The 16,908-nt window shown below is 51.3% G+C and overlaps 1 protein-coding gene across 9 annotated transcripts in view; it reads left to right on the top strand.

Moving 5' to 3' along the window:
- The window catches only part of rbfox1 (RNA binding fox-1 homolog 1), a 182,934-nt gene that overhangs the window by 142,143 nt on the left and 23,883 nt on the right, over nucleotides 1-16,908 (top strand). For 7 of the 9 annotated variants that reach the window (XM_035523560.1, XM_035523568.1, XM_035523570.1 and 4 more), the window contains 3 exons: nucleotides 10,761-11,000; nucleotides 15,422-15,565; nucleotides 16,091-16,144. In XM_035523560.1, the coding sequence (XP_035379453.1) occupies nucleotides 10,761-11,000; nucleotides 15,422-15,565; nucleotides 16,091-16,144 (438 nt within the window). Of the gene's footprint in view, nucleotides 1-7,451; nucleotides 7,603-10,760; nucleotides 11,001-15,421; nucleotides 15,566-16,090; nucleotides 16,145-16,908 lie in introns of those variants that run through there. The other 2 variants (XM_035523563.1, XM_035523556.1) reach the window with 2 other exon arrangements.

Genomic DNA, 16,908 nt, shown 5'->3' with positions numbered 1-16,908 from the left:
AGTGTGCCTAGAAAATCTCCCCCACACCATTAGACCACCACTACAGCCTGAACCTTGGATCTGCAGGATGGATCCTTGCTTTCATCTTGTTTAAGCCAAATTCTGACCCTACCATCCAAATGTCGCAGCACAAATCGAGACTCATCAGTCCAGGCAACGTTTTTCCAGTCTTCTCTTGTCCAGTTTTGGTGAGCTCACATGAATTGTAGCTTCGGTTGTCTGTTCTTAGCAGACAGGAGTGACGTCCAGTGTGGTCTTCTGCCGCTATAGCCCATCTGCTTCAAGGCTTGACGTATCACGTGTTCAGCATGACGTGTCGCGTGCATAGCTCAGTTGTGCAGGACAATCCTAGTAGATCAGCAGTTGCTGAAATACTCAGACCAGCCCATCTAGCACCCACAACCATGTTACTTAAATCACCTTTCTTCCCAATTCTGATGCTCGCTTTGTACTGCAGGTAGTCTGCGTGCATTGACTTTCTGCCATGTGATTGGTTGATGAGCAGTTGAACAGGTGTACATAATAAAGTGGCTGGTGAGTGTATACATACACATGTATGAGCATGTGCTAACTGCACGCAGCCCATTCAGGGGAACCCCTCCTCAGCCCCCAGATGTTTGTGCCCTGAAATGGTTGTCAGTGACAGGAAAATAAAATGCACCAATCAAATTAAAATTGTATATTGTATGTATATTCAAATTAGTTTTTTCATCTCCGTAGTCGTTTTTTTTTTCTAAAATGTTAGGAGGAAAAGCGCTCACACAAAGCTCACCCCCCGCACCCTGCCACAGCACCCTCACACCTCACCCCCACACCCCTAATGTTTGGCAGAAAGCACGGCTTCTGCAACTCACCATGTCATCCACTCATGGTGTTTACCGCTTATTAGCTGCCTGCACACTGGCTTACTGTGTGTGTGTGGGGGGGGGGGGGGGGGGGGTGTGTCTGGCTGATGTTTTGGGGGGGGGGGCATTGCCACTGTTCTCTGCAGCTGATGTGCCTACCTCAGACAAAGAAAAGACACATCAAAGACTCGCCGGGACTTCCTCCCCTCCCCTCACACTAGGAACGGAGAAAGTTGACTGATGGTTAGATGGTTTTCAAGAACGAGAGCTCAGCAGATGACACAGTGGAAGATGTTATTAGGGCTTTCCCTAGCTAGCTGTTTTGGTGACTAACTTGGTGATGAAACCCAGTTGGTCCTGGTTTTGTTGACTAGATATGTAAACATATGCTCACTTCAGCACTAACATGCATGGAACAGATGCAGGGGCTGAGGTACATGCACTTGATAGCAGCACGCACACTAACACTATTACACTCTTACACAATCGAGGAGAGAAAAGCTCTCGCGTCCTGACAGCAGAGAGTTAGCCTTTGTGCGTCTGATTGCTCGAGCTAATCAAAGCAAAGTCTTTTAATAGCCCAGTGTGCTTGCGCGCGTGCGGCCACACGTGTGTGTTTGCCTCTGTGTGCTGGTTCAGCTCGGTGAGCGCGTCTCCCATCGCGTGCCGCCGTCTCCTCCGGCCCCCGCTGTAGTGCGAGGCGTTGTGCGATGACTCAGTCCGCCGACGTGCTAATGGTGCGTGAGCTATCCCCTCTGTCAGCTGTGCGCCGTCCACGCATGGCATGACCCGGGCGAACGAGCCATCGACCTGCCGCCTGTCAACGGCTACTCCGATGAAGGGCCACGTGGGCCGTTTGAGGCGTGTGACCTGGTAGCGGAATCTTTGCCACGCAGTCGCCACGGCAATGGGTTGTAAGTAAGGGGCTCATTCGGATTGCTTCTGAACGGGCCTGCGGAACCTCGACGGCCTTTGGTTCCGCGCGGGGGCCTTCCCGACAGGTGCACGCTCGCATGCACGCACACAAGCACTCTCGCACTCTGGCACTCAAGCACGCCCACCTCTGTTTTGCATCTGAAGAGCTTTGTTGTTATAGAAGGGAAGATGGCAGGGGGGCTCTTTAAGAGCGGCACGGTGTTAGCCTGGAGCGATCCACCACTGTGTTCGATCTTTCTCACGTTCCCATACCCCGAACGCGACAGCGGAGTCTGCGGCTTTCCTCGCGGGAGGCTTCAGAAGGAGGTGCAAGGGAAGAATGTAAGAGAGAGAGAGAGAGAGAGAGAGAGAGAGAGAGAGAGAGAGAGAGAGAGGAATTGAAAAGGTAGTTCAGGGAGCGGCATCAAGTTGAGCTTCGCCCGAGGACGTTGGCAATGGCAGTGTTTATTCCTCTGGAAGCCGTCATCCCCCATGCAGCAGATAAGATTGATTATGCGCGTCTGAAGGGTTCCAGGCGGCCTCCATAAGGCCGGGCCACAGTCGATGTCCGCCCAGGAACACCATTCTCTCTCCATTTGCCCACGACAGACACAAAAAGTAATTACAGATGTGTGTGTGTGTGTGTAAGAAAGAGTCATGCCTGGCACGTGTGGGCTTCAGGGTGGCGCCCCTGCCTGGCTGATTAGTAAATTAACCTGAAGCAGAACTGGCTTAATGACCGCGCTTTATTAACGGCTGGTGTGGATGTTTACGATGCTGAGATAGGCCTCTTCTGCCGCCTGCGTGCCAACTCCCCTGCAGGGATGGGGGGCCCGCAGAGAGCGGAGCCGGAGGTGATGAAGGGATGAGAGAGAGAGAGAGAGAGAGAGAGAGAGAAAGCTCACACAGGGCGGACACGGACGACTGAGCCCCTCTAAGTTCGGCCCCGCTAGAACATGAGATTTGCAGCGCGGAATGGAAAGCAGATTTGTTCCAGCGCAGTGGCTGCAGGAAGGCTCCAGGCCTGTGCCCTGGAAACACATGTGCTCCTCCTGTAGAGGGGCGACTGGTCCGCAGCCCGCTGGTCAGGAGTGATGCACATCAGAGGAGAGCTAGCAGGAAGCAGCCAGACTCCATATCTGCCATCTGATCGCGCTCCCTCTATCCTACTCCCCCCACCCTCTCTGTTTGCCTCTTTTCCATTCTCCCTCCATCTACTCCTCTGCCCCTCCCACATGCATATTCACTTACTCCTGAGCATGATGTCATTGGCATTCCGCTGCTGTACGGATAGCAACTGCTTTTCTCGACTCCGGTTGTGCGCTGAATCCTATCAGAGACTTTCCAAAACTGCTCGAGGGACTGAACAACTCCAGTACTCCGGGAACTGTAGGGCAAAGCCCCCACCCTGCCCAGACCTCAACGTTGCCCCTACACTATTAAACCACACATTGGTTACCCATTAGACTGTTCTGCCCTTTGAAATGCTGCGTTGTCATAGTAGACGCAGTCAGATGATAAGGAAAGACAAACCGCCATAGGAGAAATCCAATGTAAAGATAATGACGGCCAGACATGTAGCGTCTCGACCTCATCTGAGCGTGCTCACATGCAGGGGAAGCTGGGAAAGGGGGAGTGGGGGTGGGGGCAGCCGTGACGACCGGTCGGCCCGTTTCTAGCCGCCCTGACCCGTCCGGCGGACCACGTCTGAGATAATGAGGCGGCGGGGTCCGCATGGCCCCGGCTTGGAGACATCATTACCGGCTCTCCGTGCGGCGTGAGCTGCACGCGCACCCCACGCTCCTGGCGCACGAGCCAGAGCGGCCCAGCCTGGTGGGGCTTTGAAGCAGGAGCTCACTCGCGGCCCGCCGACAAACGCGCCTGCCGGTTGAGTCTCGCAAAAGCCCGCCCCTCGGACGCTATTTTCGGCGCCTCTGTCATGCCGTCAGATCAAAGAGAGGGGGTGTGGACACCTGAAGTCGGAAGGCTGCGGGCTCTGAAGCAGAGTCTCGACAGTCCGAAACTCTCGCTGCTCTCCCGCTCAGACGCGTTGCGAGCACGTGGCCAGGGCCAGCGCAGAAAATTGTATGTTTGAACTCTAAAACCGGCAAACATAATATTTACAGTAGGATGTCTGCAGGGATTTCTGTTGCTTCTTCAGTCGTGCTCAATCTTGCCAGATGCCGTTTTCCTATTGCGCAATCGGGCCGCGTAGCCTTGTGGTGCCCATAAACCGCGTCTGTAAAGCAGCCAGTCCTCTGTGGAGCGAGGGAGGAAGAGAGTATTCCCAGCCAGGGACGTACTGAAGCACCAGATCCCCCCAGCCAGGCACACGTGTGACAGACAGGCGCTGGATCACATGTCAATGTCCGTGCGGCCGGTGAGAGGGCTGGAGCCAACACCGCTTCGTGGAAGAGGAAGGTCAGACTGGTGGATGAGCGAGTTTTTGATGAGCGGACAGGGCGCCAGGAGCCTCGGCCAACCCCTCGGACAGAGCACTTCGTGATGTCGCGATCCTGCTGGGGTTCCAGTGAGAGGGAACGCGGGAACTGCGCCTGACACCACGCTCCGTTCAGTCCAGATCCGCTCGCTCCAGAGCCGCTTCTGATTCTAGTGACACTCCTGGAGCAGTTCTGACTTCCACTGCTTAGCCTGCAACTCAGACAGAGCTCAGTGAAGTCATTTCAAATTCTGACGAGGAATACCTGAGTGCCGGGGTCGGGCCTGCAGTGTTGGGACAGACTGACCCGCCTTCGGGGGTCAGTTCAGCTTACTACATTCAGCCAGAGGCGGGGTCTCGGCCAGAGGGAATGACGTGACGCCTGCGATGGAAAGTTAGGAAAGGTGGCAGGCGGAAAATGGATGGGCCGCGGCCATGTGATGGGGGAGTGGGCAGGTAGGTGGGGGCTCTGGCCGTGGGTGGCACACAATTTTAGATGCTTAATTAGAGGCGGTGCTTGACAGGAAGGTGGCCCAGCACGGGGCCGGGGGAGGACGCGGCTACTCCTCTTCGGGCAAGGCTCACTCCCCCCCCCCCCCCCCCCCCCCCCCGCGCCGCCGTGATTGATGAACTGGTTCCACTTTATGTCTTCATTTGCATGGAGTGCACCGCGCCAGCCACGATGCGCGGGCGTAGAGAGAGAGAGAGAGAGAGAGAGGGAGAGAGAGAGAGAGGGAAAGAGAGGGGGAGGGATAGAGGAGAGAGAAAGACAGAGGGGAGGGAAAGTGAGAGAGAGAGAGAGAGAGAGAGAGGAAAGAGGGGCTGTGAATGAAAGATATAAGGAGGCAGTAGGCACAAAAAGAGGGGGAGAGAGAGAGAAAAAGAGAGAGGGAGAGAGAGAGAGAGAGAGAGAGGCATCAGATTAGAGTTGGTCTGCTAATGTCAGTTAATATGATAATGCAGGAGAAGGCAGGGTGAGCTGCTTCTTGGCTCGTGCACAGACCTCACCCATTAACTCCCACACAGTCCCACAGGCCTGCCTCCTTCATAGAAACACACACACGCACACACACTTGCACAAGCGTGTGCATAAATACATACATACAGACATAGACACATGCACACTAATATAGAAACACTCACACACACATGCACACAGATACACAGAAACACACACAGACTTACACGTGCATATTAATCAGGAACGCATGCACATACATGCGCATATTCTCACACACACACGCACACACACACACACAAATTTCCTCTCATTTCCTTGCCCAACCCTCACTTTAGAACTGTCTGCAGGGAAAACAGCTTGCTGTCTACAGGATAATTGCTAAAGTGCATTGCGTATATAAGAGCATCCTGGATACACCTCGTTTGGGTTCAGGGATCCTGAAAGTTCGCCCCCTAGTGGACAACAGGGTGGGTCACATTTGAAATAGTTCGCAGGCACACTGCAGAGAGCAAGTTAACTTCGAGCTTTCTGCCACCGAGCTCTCTACCGAACAGCGAAAGCCCAAGGCGGAAAAATGCTCTGCGCGTTCGTTAGTGCGTTCGCTGTCTGGAGAGCTAATAGCACGGAGCTGGAGAGAGACGCTGGGGGCTCGTGGGGAGGGGGGGGGGGGGGGCACACGGCACACAGCCTGAAATAATGAGCATGTGTGGGGGACCTGGGGCCCGGAGCCCACAGTGCTGAGGTAGAGCCGCTCTCCGCCGGCGTCACCGGGGGGCACTTGGGGAGCAATTTGCCCTCTATTCTGAGGTGCAAGAGCAACCAGAGCGGCACCCTGTGGATCTGGACGGAAGCCAGCTCACCGTTTAAAGCAGGGGGGTGACTGCCAGACCACTCTCTCCTACACACACACGCACATGCACACACACGCCTGCATCGAGCGAGCTGAAGGTCGATCGAACGTCCAAGCGATAGGAAAGGTCTGCAGCCAGCGGAGGCTTGGGAAGGCCTAGACTCAGCCGATTGTCCTGGCCAGACTTGGCCTGGGATTTTGCTGTGCAAATCTGTGTGTGTGGGGCAGGGGGTGTAAGGGTAGTCATCTCCTCTAACTAATCTTCAGCTTTTTGCCTTTCTCTCTTTCTCTCTCTTTGGCCGGTACTGCCAAAGCTACTGCTAACCAGAGTTTGTGTGTATGTGTGTGTGTGTGTGTGTGTGTGTGTGTGTGTGTGTGTGTGTGTGTGTGTGTGTGTGTGTGTGTGTGTGTGTGCACGCACGTGTGCATGTTCATGTGTATGTGCCTGTGCACACGTGAGTTTGCGCCACAGAGAAAGAGAGCGAGTGCAATGAATGACCTGAAAATGAGAGCCTAACTATCGTGCCTTTTGTGTGTGTGTGTGTGTGTGTGTGTGTGTGTGTGTGTGTGTGTGTGTGTGTGTGTGTGTGTGTACTCGCGCTCGCTGGAAAGGGCCGTGTAGCAGCGCGGGGGTGTGATATACGACAGGGCCACGTGCTGCCTGGCTTTACTAAATCACCCGGGATGCCTCCAGTATCACAGGACATCCGTCTTGGTTCCGGCACTGCTGAGCGTCCTCCATCACCTCGTGTGGAGTAACCTGCCTAACGTGAGAAGGTGCCGTGTCCCTCTCATGGCCTTCCTTAAACAGCTCATTCCTGTTGCAGCTTCACTATTTGTATAAGTGGACACGCTAAGAAAAGCGTTTACAGGCGTTCCGAGGGAAGCATGCTTGAGTTTACACTTGAAATGGCCTTCTGAAGTGGAGTGGGATTTTTTTTTATGGCTCTGAAAGCCACACAGCATACTGGTCTTTGTTGACTGGCCATTTGCTTCCAGATTTCTTTTTCTTTTATTTGGAGCAGTGATGAGAGGAGCAGGGAGCCGCGAACGCTTTTGGTTGGCTTCCTCCACGCCGCGCAACATGAGTGCCTCTGCTTTCCTGCGCGGTAGAAGAAAAATCTGAAGTCAAAAATAAAATGAAATCATTTTACGTTTGTGTGCTTTCAGAAGATTCGAATTCCACTTCTCTTCTGACAAAAAAAAAAACCCCAAAAAACCCCACAACCGTTTGTTAAAGCGGCAAGAGCGGGAAATGCAGAGGACAGTGAGAGAGAGAGAGAGAGAAAGAGAGAGAGAGAGAGAGAGAGACAAAGAGAGAGAGAGAGTTTGTAACGGGAGAGAGAAAACCTAGGGAGAGCACAAAGATTTCGGCGCATGGCATTCGCTAACGTTAGCTCCCTCCTCCGGTTCCAGCCCTCCCTTCTCTCCCACACACACACTCACTCACTCACACACACACACTCACACACACACGTTCACTACACACACCCTCATCCATAATTGATGCTTGCTCTGGGTCGGTGCTGCAGGGCTTGGGACTACAGCTGCTTGCTTTATGGAGGATAAAGAAAGCAAGATGGTGGAGCAGGTATTTTTTTTCCCCTCTTATTTTGCTTACCAAGCGTCTTCCTGTAGTTTCTTTCTCTTTTCTACCTCCTCGCATCCCTTTTGTGCTGTGGCTGCAGTCTAATGCGGGCGGTGTGGCCGCACGCGCGCGTGTGCGTGTGTGTGTGTGTGTGTGTGTGTGTGTGTGTGTGTGAGAGAGAGAGCGAGAGGGTCTGAGAGCGCATGTGTGCATATGTGTGGGAGAAAGAGAGTGTGAGAGAGAGAGAGAGAGAGAGAGAGAGAGAGAAAGTGTGTGTGCGCATTGGAGAAAGAGGGAGCCCCCTTCTGCTACTCTTTTCAGGCTGTCTTATCAGCAGCTGGTTCGCTTTCTTCCATGCCTGTACTGCTCTTTCGCCCTCTCTCACCCCCACCCCCACCCCCGCCTCCCTCTCCTCTGCCGGCTCCGTTTCACGTTTGTCTCGGTGGCTGAAATTACAAATTTAGCAGCCAGCTGCAGTGCCAGTCATTTTCGCAGAGCCAGGCTGCGCGGGCAGCCTCGCCCCCCTCGCAATCGCCCCCCACCCCACCACGGGCCGGCGTGGAGCTCGGGAGCGGAGGCTACGCGGGGTGATTTTCAACCGCAAACGGCCCTCCGGCCGCAGGACGGTGGGAGACTGAACCGCCACACTCCCCGTTAGCACTCTGAGTGCCCATTTTTGCTGAAAGCTTTCCTTTTGTGTTAAAATCAGCAGTGTGGCGTTTGTGGATTCGTCTACGTGTCTCGCTTCATCCAGTGCGGGCGGTCCTGTGTGACGTGTCCCTCCTGGGTAAAAAAAAACAAAAAAAAAAGAAACAGCTTTTATTTGAAAGGGTTTATATGTTTAAAGGTGCCATAAGGACAAAAGTGGCAGAAGCTCTCTCTAACCCCCCACTCCGGCGTGTGAGATTAGGACTGAGTGCTGTCATGAAAAGCAAACGAAAAGCAAAAGAAAAGCTGGCCCTGTGTCTTATCACGCCTGGTCCGTTCGCGCAGCGTTAGCCTGCGAGCCGAGTGGCGAGGAGCAGTGAGTCTAGCGCACTGCCACGTAAAGCACACTTGAGGGCCTCCGAATGTGGTTGTCATTAGGGTGGAGGCCAGAGTGTTCAGCCAAGCCTGACTGCCTGCCTGCTCCTTGCCTCTACTGGCCAGCAGCTGTTTTACGGAGGCCTCCACCAGCTCCACCGGGGCCAGCGGAGCGGTGGGGTGGGGTGTGTGGTCGGAGCCAGACGGTCGCCGTGGCAATGCCGGTTCTCCGTCGTATCTGCAGAACCCGCCGGCGCTGGAGGGCCCACTTCCAGAGATCTCTGCTCTGCTCTCCTCCTTTGGTTTCTTTGTCTTTCTGTCTCGTCTTCTTTGTTAATCACACCATTTTCCTTCCTTCTTTCTGTTCTTTCTTCGCCTTGCTTTTTACGTTTTCTTTCTTTCTTTTTGCTTTTCCTCTTCCTTCGGTTTACTCTTTATCACTTTCCTCTGCTTTTTCTTCCCCCCCTCTTTTCCTCCATCCCCGCCTCCCGCCCTCCCCTTCGCGTCTTTGACACTTGTGCTTTAAGAGGTTTAACACCTCCAGATCGAATGATAGCCTAATTATTATGGCGTGAAGCGTCAGCTTTTGAATCTGGGGAAGGTGCTATGTAAAGTGCTGATGGTGTGAACTGCCAGCAGTGGGATGTGTGTGTAACATCTGCTTGGCGAGCAGCGGGGAGGTTTTATACACAGCCGTTTATAGAGTAGCACCTCGCCGTGCATCTGGGACCCGCTTCCCAGCCAGGCGGGGAGGGGAGGTGAGGAGAGGAGAAGTGAGGGGAGGGGAGGTGAGGAGAGGAGAGGAGAGGAGAGGTGAGGTGAGGTGAGGAGAGGAGGAAAGGAGGGCTTGTTTTGTTATAAGAAGCTGTTACTACATTACTAGTGTGTACACTTTCCATTTACAGCTGCTGAACAGTGTGCGATCTTACACACACTGCATTTGTTTGTGTGTGTGTGTGTGTGTGTGTGTGTGTGTGTGTGTGTGTGTGTGTGTGTGTGAGGTGCAGGATCAAAACGCTTCCCTTTCAAGGTTGAAAGATGCAAATGGCCGGATGGTGATGTCACAGATTGTGCCCCCTCCACCCCACCCCCTGCAGATTGATTTTTTAAAAAACATTTTATGCAGTGTTTTACGTTAAGTGCACTTTCAACAGAAGTAATCTACTTCTGCAGGAGGACAGCAGCACAGAGTTCGGCTCGACACGAAACTGCATCAACATGGAAAGAGTTTTTATTATTATTATTATTTATTTAGATAAAGCAGCATTTCTTGCAAATGGATATCATATCTTATAGGAAATCTGCATAAAGCAATTCCGGATGGTGTCATTTATTTGTACGCTGTTATTTGTACGATGCCCACGACTGCAGGCCGTACGACTCGAGCCACAAACGGCTTTTGTGCCCGCGCTAACGCAGCTTTGTTTATTGATAGCGCGGGCGCTAATGTAGAACTCTCGTAGCCGTTCAGTCTCGGCATGCAAAGTGGAAATTCGCGGTGGATTTGCTGCCCAGCCCTGAGACGTCTCCATGCCTAAGTGGATAATCCTGGCGCTTTGGCGGCGGCCGAGCAGAGCCTGATCGAATAAGAAAGCTCCGCTCGAAATGAACGTCTTCTGCGAGCTGTGTGCGGACGCGTGTGTCAGTAGACGGGCTTGTTTATTAGTTAGCGCTGGCGGTGAAATTCGATTCGGCCCCCGAGTTCGAGGTTGTCCGAGGCTTCCTTAGTGGCCACTGCGGCTGGTCGGGACTGTGGGAAAGACTCCTGCTTTCAGCAGGCTTCAGTAAAAATGAAGAAGGAAAAAAAAAGTCACAAGCTTCTGCATTCGTTGCGGACATATGTTGGCTATTGGCAGTGCTTGGCTAGACTGTAAATCCATCTCTTGCTCCTGAGAACTTGAGAAGACCAAAGACGTCTTTCCTAGCAAAACAATGCCAGCGAAGCATACGCAAAGCAGCAGTCTCATCTTCCACATCTGCTGTCGCGGATTATATCACAAATATCGATGCCGCAGCCGTACGCTAGCCAGGACTGGGTGCATTATTTTAGGGCTCGCGTGTGTGTGAGCATGGGGAGCTCCAGCGCTGCCCTACTGCATGCTCTAACCCCCTCTCTCCCCTTCCGCTCTGCTCTTTAGGGTAATCAGGACACCCCAGCGCCCCCGGAACCCATGGCCCAGCCGTACCCCTCGGCCCAGTTCGCCCCCGCCCAGAACGGCATCCCCGCCGAGTACCCGGCATCTCACCCGCACCCGGGCCCGGACTACCCGGGGCAGACTCCGGTGCCAGAGCACCCCCTGAACATGTACCCCACGGCACAGACACACAGCGAGCCCAGCGCAGACACCAGCGTACAGACTGTCTCCGGCACCGCCACAGTAAGAGTCTGGCAGAAGATGGACACACACACACACACCTAGCCACCACACTCTATCTATATCTCAGTTTGTCTGTCTGTCTGTCTTTACTTGCATCATTTTCTCCCTGTCTATTGCTATCTCACTGTCTGTCTGTCTGTCTGTCTCTCTCTCTCTCTCTCTCTCTCTCTCTAGCTTGGGGTTTGGAATTGAGTCGCTCTTTCAGATCATCCCTTTTAGTGCATCAGTGGCTCATGCTGTTTGAATCTTTCATGTTTTAGGGCATTGCCTTTAATAATTGAATGTCTTGGTGTTCATTCACTAACTGGAGTTCAAAGCCTTTCACAACTTTCAAGGGGAGGGGGGGATGTGCCCTTCAATAGTTTTGGAACCATTTTCAAAGAATATCACTTCTTCTAGAGTGCGGCGCAAGTTAACAGAGAGGTGAAACCTCACTTGACCTTCTTTGTAGCAGTTTTAGTTTTTAGTTTTATTCATTAGTTGTTTGTTCATTTTCCATAAAAACATGTAAAACTAGATTATTGAAATTAAGCAGAGATAACTTTCAATCCCTGCTTTTTTATAATGAAGGAAAATGTGACTGTCTTTTCCGCGCCATGGCAGGACCAGCTGTTTCTGTGTGCTCTACCTTTACTTTCATGTTTCTTTTTAGTGGCGAGGAGAAAGAGAGCAAAAGCACATCTGGAAACTCCATTACCCCACCCCCATTCCACCCTCTCTCTCTCTCTCTGCCTCTTTCCTTTCCTCGCAGCCTGTAGGGTTATAGGGAGAAGGCCAAACTGCGCCGCTGTCCAAAACTATGACCTCATCTGCCTTGACTTGTTTTTAAAGCAATGTCATTTTTTCGCAGTTCTCTCTCTAACTATCACGGAAAGGGGATTCCGAACTCTCCCGCTCCCGTCCGCGTGCCGGCTTCCAGAAATCGTGAAACCTTGGCTGCGCTGCCGTACCACAACGCCAGTCCCTGGCGGGGGCGATAGCGGTCGCTGCGTGCGCCGGTGTGTGTGTGGCATGCCTGGGGGGGGGGGTGCTGTACAGCTGCTCTCCTCTCTGCCCAGGGAGAGCCAGAGTTGGCCTCGTTGGCCTCGGCCACTTCCCCTACAGTGGGCGGGTCTTCAGGACTGGAAGGCCTAGTCTGAGGATAGTGGTGGTCGAATCATACAGTCATTGGTTGTGTTGCATGCCAGGAGCAGACTTTTATTTTGAAAACCTCACTGTTCTATGATATGTCAGTACTGCTTGCCGACCCACTGCGTGTTTTTTATGTTGTTGTTTTTTTTAAACACCTGTATAAAAATATTGTATATGTTTTTGCAGTGGCTGGATGCATAGATTAAATGATAAGCAATTTTTGTGTGTGCATGAGAGAGGCGGTGGGGGGGGGGGGGGTTTGTTAAGCGTGTTTCCTTTATGGAACTTTTTCTGTTTGTCCCTTTTTTGTTGTTGTTGATATTGAACAGGATGAGCAGTGAAACCAGATCCATATGCTTCATTCCATGCCCCATAGATGAATCATTTGAGGCAAAAAAACAATGGCAAAAAAACCACAATCTATTATTCTTTATTTATTCTTTTTTGGTATTTGTTTATTTTCACATTTGAAACAGTCCTTTGTGGGGGGAATGACACAACACAGATGGTATGCGTTATGAAGTGTCAGCTGTTTGCATGTTATATACACACAGGCTGTATTTTAACTTGGCAAGCAGCCTGGGATTGTTTGGGGATAGGAAATCTTCCTCTTATTTTAACTGGGTTGAGTAACCCCCTATAGCCGGATTCAGGCTTCTGTCATAAGTTTTTTTTCCTCCCCTGTTCAATATGACATGGCTAAAATATATATTTAGTGGACTTTCTCTGTTGTAGATTATCTTTACAGGAGCCCCCTCATTTGAAAGCCATGATTAAACAAAACAGGCAGATCAATTGGGAGCAATTTAATTAGGCCACATTTCCCTTCACCTCTCGGCCCTCTGGGAAGTGTAGTATTATAGCCAACACTCGTCCTTGTGTGCCTCTTTTTTCCCTGTCCAAGCCTGCCATATGTGTAGGTGCATGAGGCCCTCTCGTTTCATCAGTTGTGTGTATGTGTGTGTATACACTTGCACGCACGAACATCCTTGTCGCTGTTTGCCATTTAACGCCCAGTGTGAGATCAATGACTGGTAAACACTCTCAACTCCAGCGTGCCTGATCAGTCCTTGACTGGCTCTCGCTGGCTGAGGTGGTGTCCTCTCAGAGCAGCTGGCTTTATCACACTAAACCCCCATCCCTTTCCGCATCGTCGCCGCTCTCCTCTTACACACACGCCTGTCCCGCCGTTTTTCCTTACTACCCACTTTTAGAATCAATCACGGTTTATCATGATTAGATGGATTGTACTCGTGTCGTGCGTTTCTCCGGCAACTCGACTCGCGAAAGCGCTCGGCCGGCCCGCGCCTATCTGTGTTAGGTAGCTGCGCTCGATAGCATCGCGCATATCTGTCCGCGCAGGGCTACAGCGCCGTACCTCGGCGCGCCCACCGCCTCGCTCCGTTCGCTCTGCGCGAATCTCTTCCAGCCTCCCGAGCGCACGGCGACCCGGCGACGACACAAAGGGACCCCCGCATTTCGCGCCCCAAAAGATCGCTCCCCCGGCGCAGCCCTGCAGTGTGTCCGCGGCCGTGCCACGCCCCTAACACAGACACGATCAATTAATCGATTTCAAAATCGATTAATTGAGCCGTTACCGCCGCCGCGCCCACAGACTGTGAAATAAGATCTTTAGGCGCCGACGTACATCCGCGGCAAGCAGCAGGCTCGGGCGTGGAGCGCGTCTCCTTCCTCCCCGCTGTTTTATTGGAGGGGCCATAAAGCAGAAAGCGCGTATTTCCAATTATGATCCCGCGCTCATCTCTTCTGCAGGGCTCCTCGCCATCATTAAAGCGCGCCTCGCGCGGGCCCGGGGAAGGTGCAATTTTGCGAACGCAATAAGAGCCCGCACACATCTCGTCACTTTCACATTCGATGGTTTACTGTGCCACTTTGCCAGTTGATCTCCCTTTGTTCTTCGAGCTCTGCGTTCAGGAGTGGGCGTTGTTTTGTTTATGACTTGTAATAACACGCGACAGCTCCCCCCCCCCCCCCCCCCCCTTCATGTCTTGAAAGACCACCGGAGCAATTCTTCAGGCCTTCTCCTTCTCTCGTTTTTAGCTGCGTCCATACGGCTTGGCGTGTATAATCACTATGATGATGTGATATACATATTCAGATAGGCAGGGAGTCTTTTTTCCCCCTTCATTCCAGCATGGGTATATGAGTGGCATTTTTGTGACTGTTGTTAGAATAGCCCAAAGCAGTTTCTTAGATTATACCACACACACACACGGGTGCAGTTCCTCTGCAGCTTGTTTTAATGCAGACATCCATGCATGTGATGGAGACAGGCAGCATTATAGTGTAAGACGGTACCAGCTGCGTCAGGATTGGAAAAGTGAGGGACTTGCTGAAGGATGAAGAATGACTGTGGCCTTCTCCAAGTTTTTGAAAAAATGTCTCGGGGTGCTGCTCTAAGCTCCAGACCCACTTGCTTCTTCTTATGATGAAGCAGAACTAACAATAATAAACACACACACACACACACACACACAAGAAGAGGAAAAAGGCAAGCTGCAGCAATTCTCTCTCCAGCTAATGCTTGTACACACAAACCACACACATTTACATACACACATACACCCCTCCCACACCCCTTAAAGACTAGCACACGCACCACGGGCATAGGTTTAGACCCTCTCTTTTTGCTGGCATGAGTCCTGACAAAAGGCAGATAGACACAGGGAGCTGGCCAGCAGTCATGTGTAGCTCCAGAGAGGGAGGGAGGGAGGGAGGGAGGGAGAGAGAGAGAAAGAGAGAGAGAGAAATAGGGAAGCAGCCATGTCACTTTTCGCCCACAGCCTCCACAAGAGGCGGTCTGCCTTGGCCTCAACCCCTCACACGCACTGCCATAGTCACTTGTGCCACGTGTGCGTGTGTGTGCACGCATACGCGCGTGCTGTGGTTTACATGTGTTTTTTGTATTGGCGTGTTCATGGGAAGCAGCAGCAGGTGTTGAACAGAAGCTCCAGAGCTAGTGTTCTTAATATGGAAGTATGGGCGGTGGTTCCTCGGGCCCTAAAGGAGAACCGGGAGGAGGGCCAGTGCCGTGTACTAATCCAAACGAACAGCAGCTCTAACACTGACAGTCTCTGCCCATTACACCACCACTGACTCCAGCTTATTCCAAGGCCAGAAAGAAGACACCCGCTTAAAGGGTACAATATACACTAGGTAATGTAACATAGCATTAACCTTCAGTCTCTAACTGCTCCCCCGTGCTCTCTCTTGACCCCCACCCCCTGCTTCCTGTTCTTCGTTTTCTTCTCTCATTCTCTGCACCTCAGCAGACAGACGACGCAGCACAGACAGACAGCCAGCAACAGACACAGTCGTCCGAAAGCACGGAAAGCAAGACACAGCCCAAGAGGCTCCATGTCTCCAACATCCCTTTCAGGTTCAGAGATCCAGACCTCAGGCAAATGTTCGGAGTAAGTAGCCCCACCCCCCACGCCCCCAGTCAAACATCTCGCTGTCAGGTATCACAGTAAATCTGGTTCCTGCGCTCGAGGGCTATGCTGTTCTGCCATCCTTTCACCACAGAAGATGTGAAGGCTTATTTAGGTGTGTGTGGGGCGGAGCTGGCCTGAAAACACATCTGAAATGCAATGTTTTTGCCCCCGGATAAGCTACCTAAGATGTGTTAAGCCTGACATTCTGTAAAAAATAAGAAACGTGAAATAAAAGGAAAAGAGGGGAAAAAAAGATTTCTGTGACATGCAGGCTAGTTCCTGGACTCCGGCAACACAAGCTTTCAGATAACAACCTGCCTGCCGTAACGCGTCGCAGGTACATTTGGGCGGCCATCTTAACCAGGCGACGTTGGTGTTTTGAAGTTTTAAGCTCTGTCATATGTGATCTATTCTGTTACGACCTGTCTGAACTTTGAACTGACACCTGGTAAACATGGAAAAGGCCCTTTGTAATTCTGATTCATATGTTTATCTTCTTTTCAGCAATTTGGTAAAATCTTAGACGTTGAGATCATTTTTAATGAGAGAGGATCGAAGGTATGAGCACATTTTATTCTATGCATGGCTTTTCTCACATATAATGAATTGAAATGCAGTACCTTTACATAATTGTGTTTATATGCTGTATTTGTTTACAATAAATATGTCCTATAGTAAATATGTGCTGATTGTCCTACTAGACTTAGTCCTTGTAGCCAATGTTGTACATGTCCATAACTTAACAGGAACACTACAGTGTTCAGTACTAAAATAACCAGAGTGTGTATTTTTTTATTCTAATGTCTAAGTTATAGTCTGAGTAACGTCTCTGTTATATACACATCAGTTGCTGGAGTCCCGCTCCCTTAGTCGAACACACTGACGCTTGGCGTCTCTGTGTTGTTTCTTTTATCCTCAGTTTCCTCTGAATTAGAGGCTGAACAGTTTAAAATAACGTCTAATCTGATCTCTCCCTCTCCAGAATCCTAAATTGAGTATCTTTAGTGTGGCATTAGGGAAAATCCCCCTTCTGACTGGCCAACATGACAGTGTTGTTCACACTGTTCTTTAGCTGTACGTGAACGATGGTGTCCTGTTTCAGTAGGGGGGTGTATTACAATGCATGTTAATGAGGGTTGCAGGGCACTCTGTGTTGTCGTTTGTCTTATGAATGTTTTTTTTCTTCTTCTTGCACAGTGATGATTTACAGCATTCAATTTTTATCCCTTTTGTTTTACTTTCATCTGTTACAAACTGTTAATAGTATCCTTTTTTTGTTTGTTTGTTTTGTTTAGGGATAATTTTTTTTTTTGTTTGTTTTT

This window comes from Electrophorus electricus, chromosome 1, assembly GCF_013358815.1.
Source record: "Electrophorus electricus isolate fEleEle1 chromosome 1, fEleEle1.pri, whole genome shotgun sequence".
In the NCBI taxonomy this organism is placed as follows: domain Eukaryota; kingdom Metazoa; phylum Chordata; class Actinopteri; order Gymnotiformes; family Gymnotidae; genus Electrophorus; species Electrophorus electricus.
The sequence above is the reverse complement of the archived record's forward strand: the minus strand, read 5'-3'. Positions and strand labels throughout refer to the sequence as shown.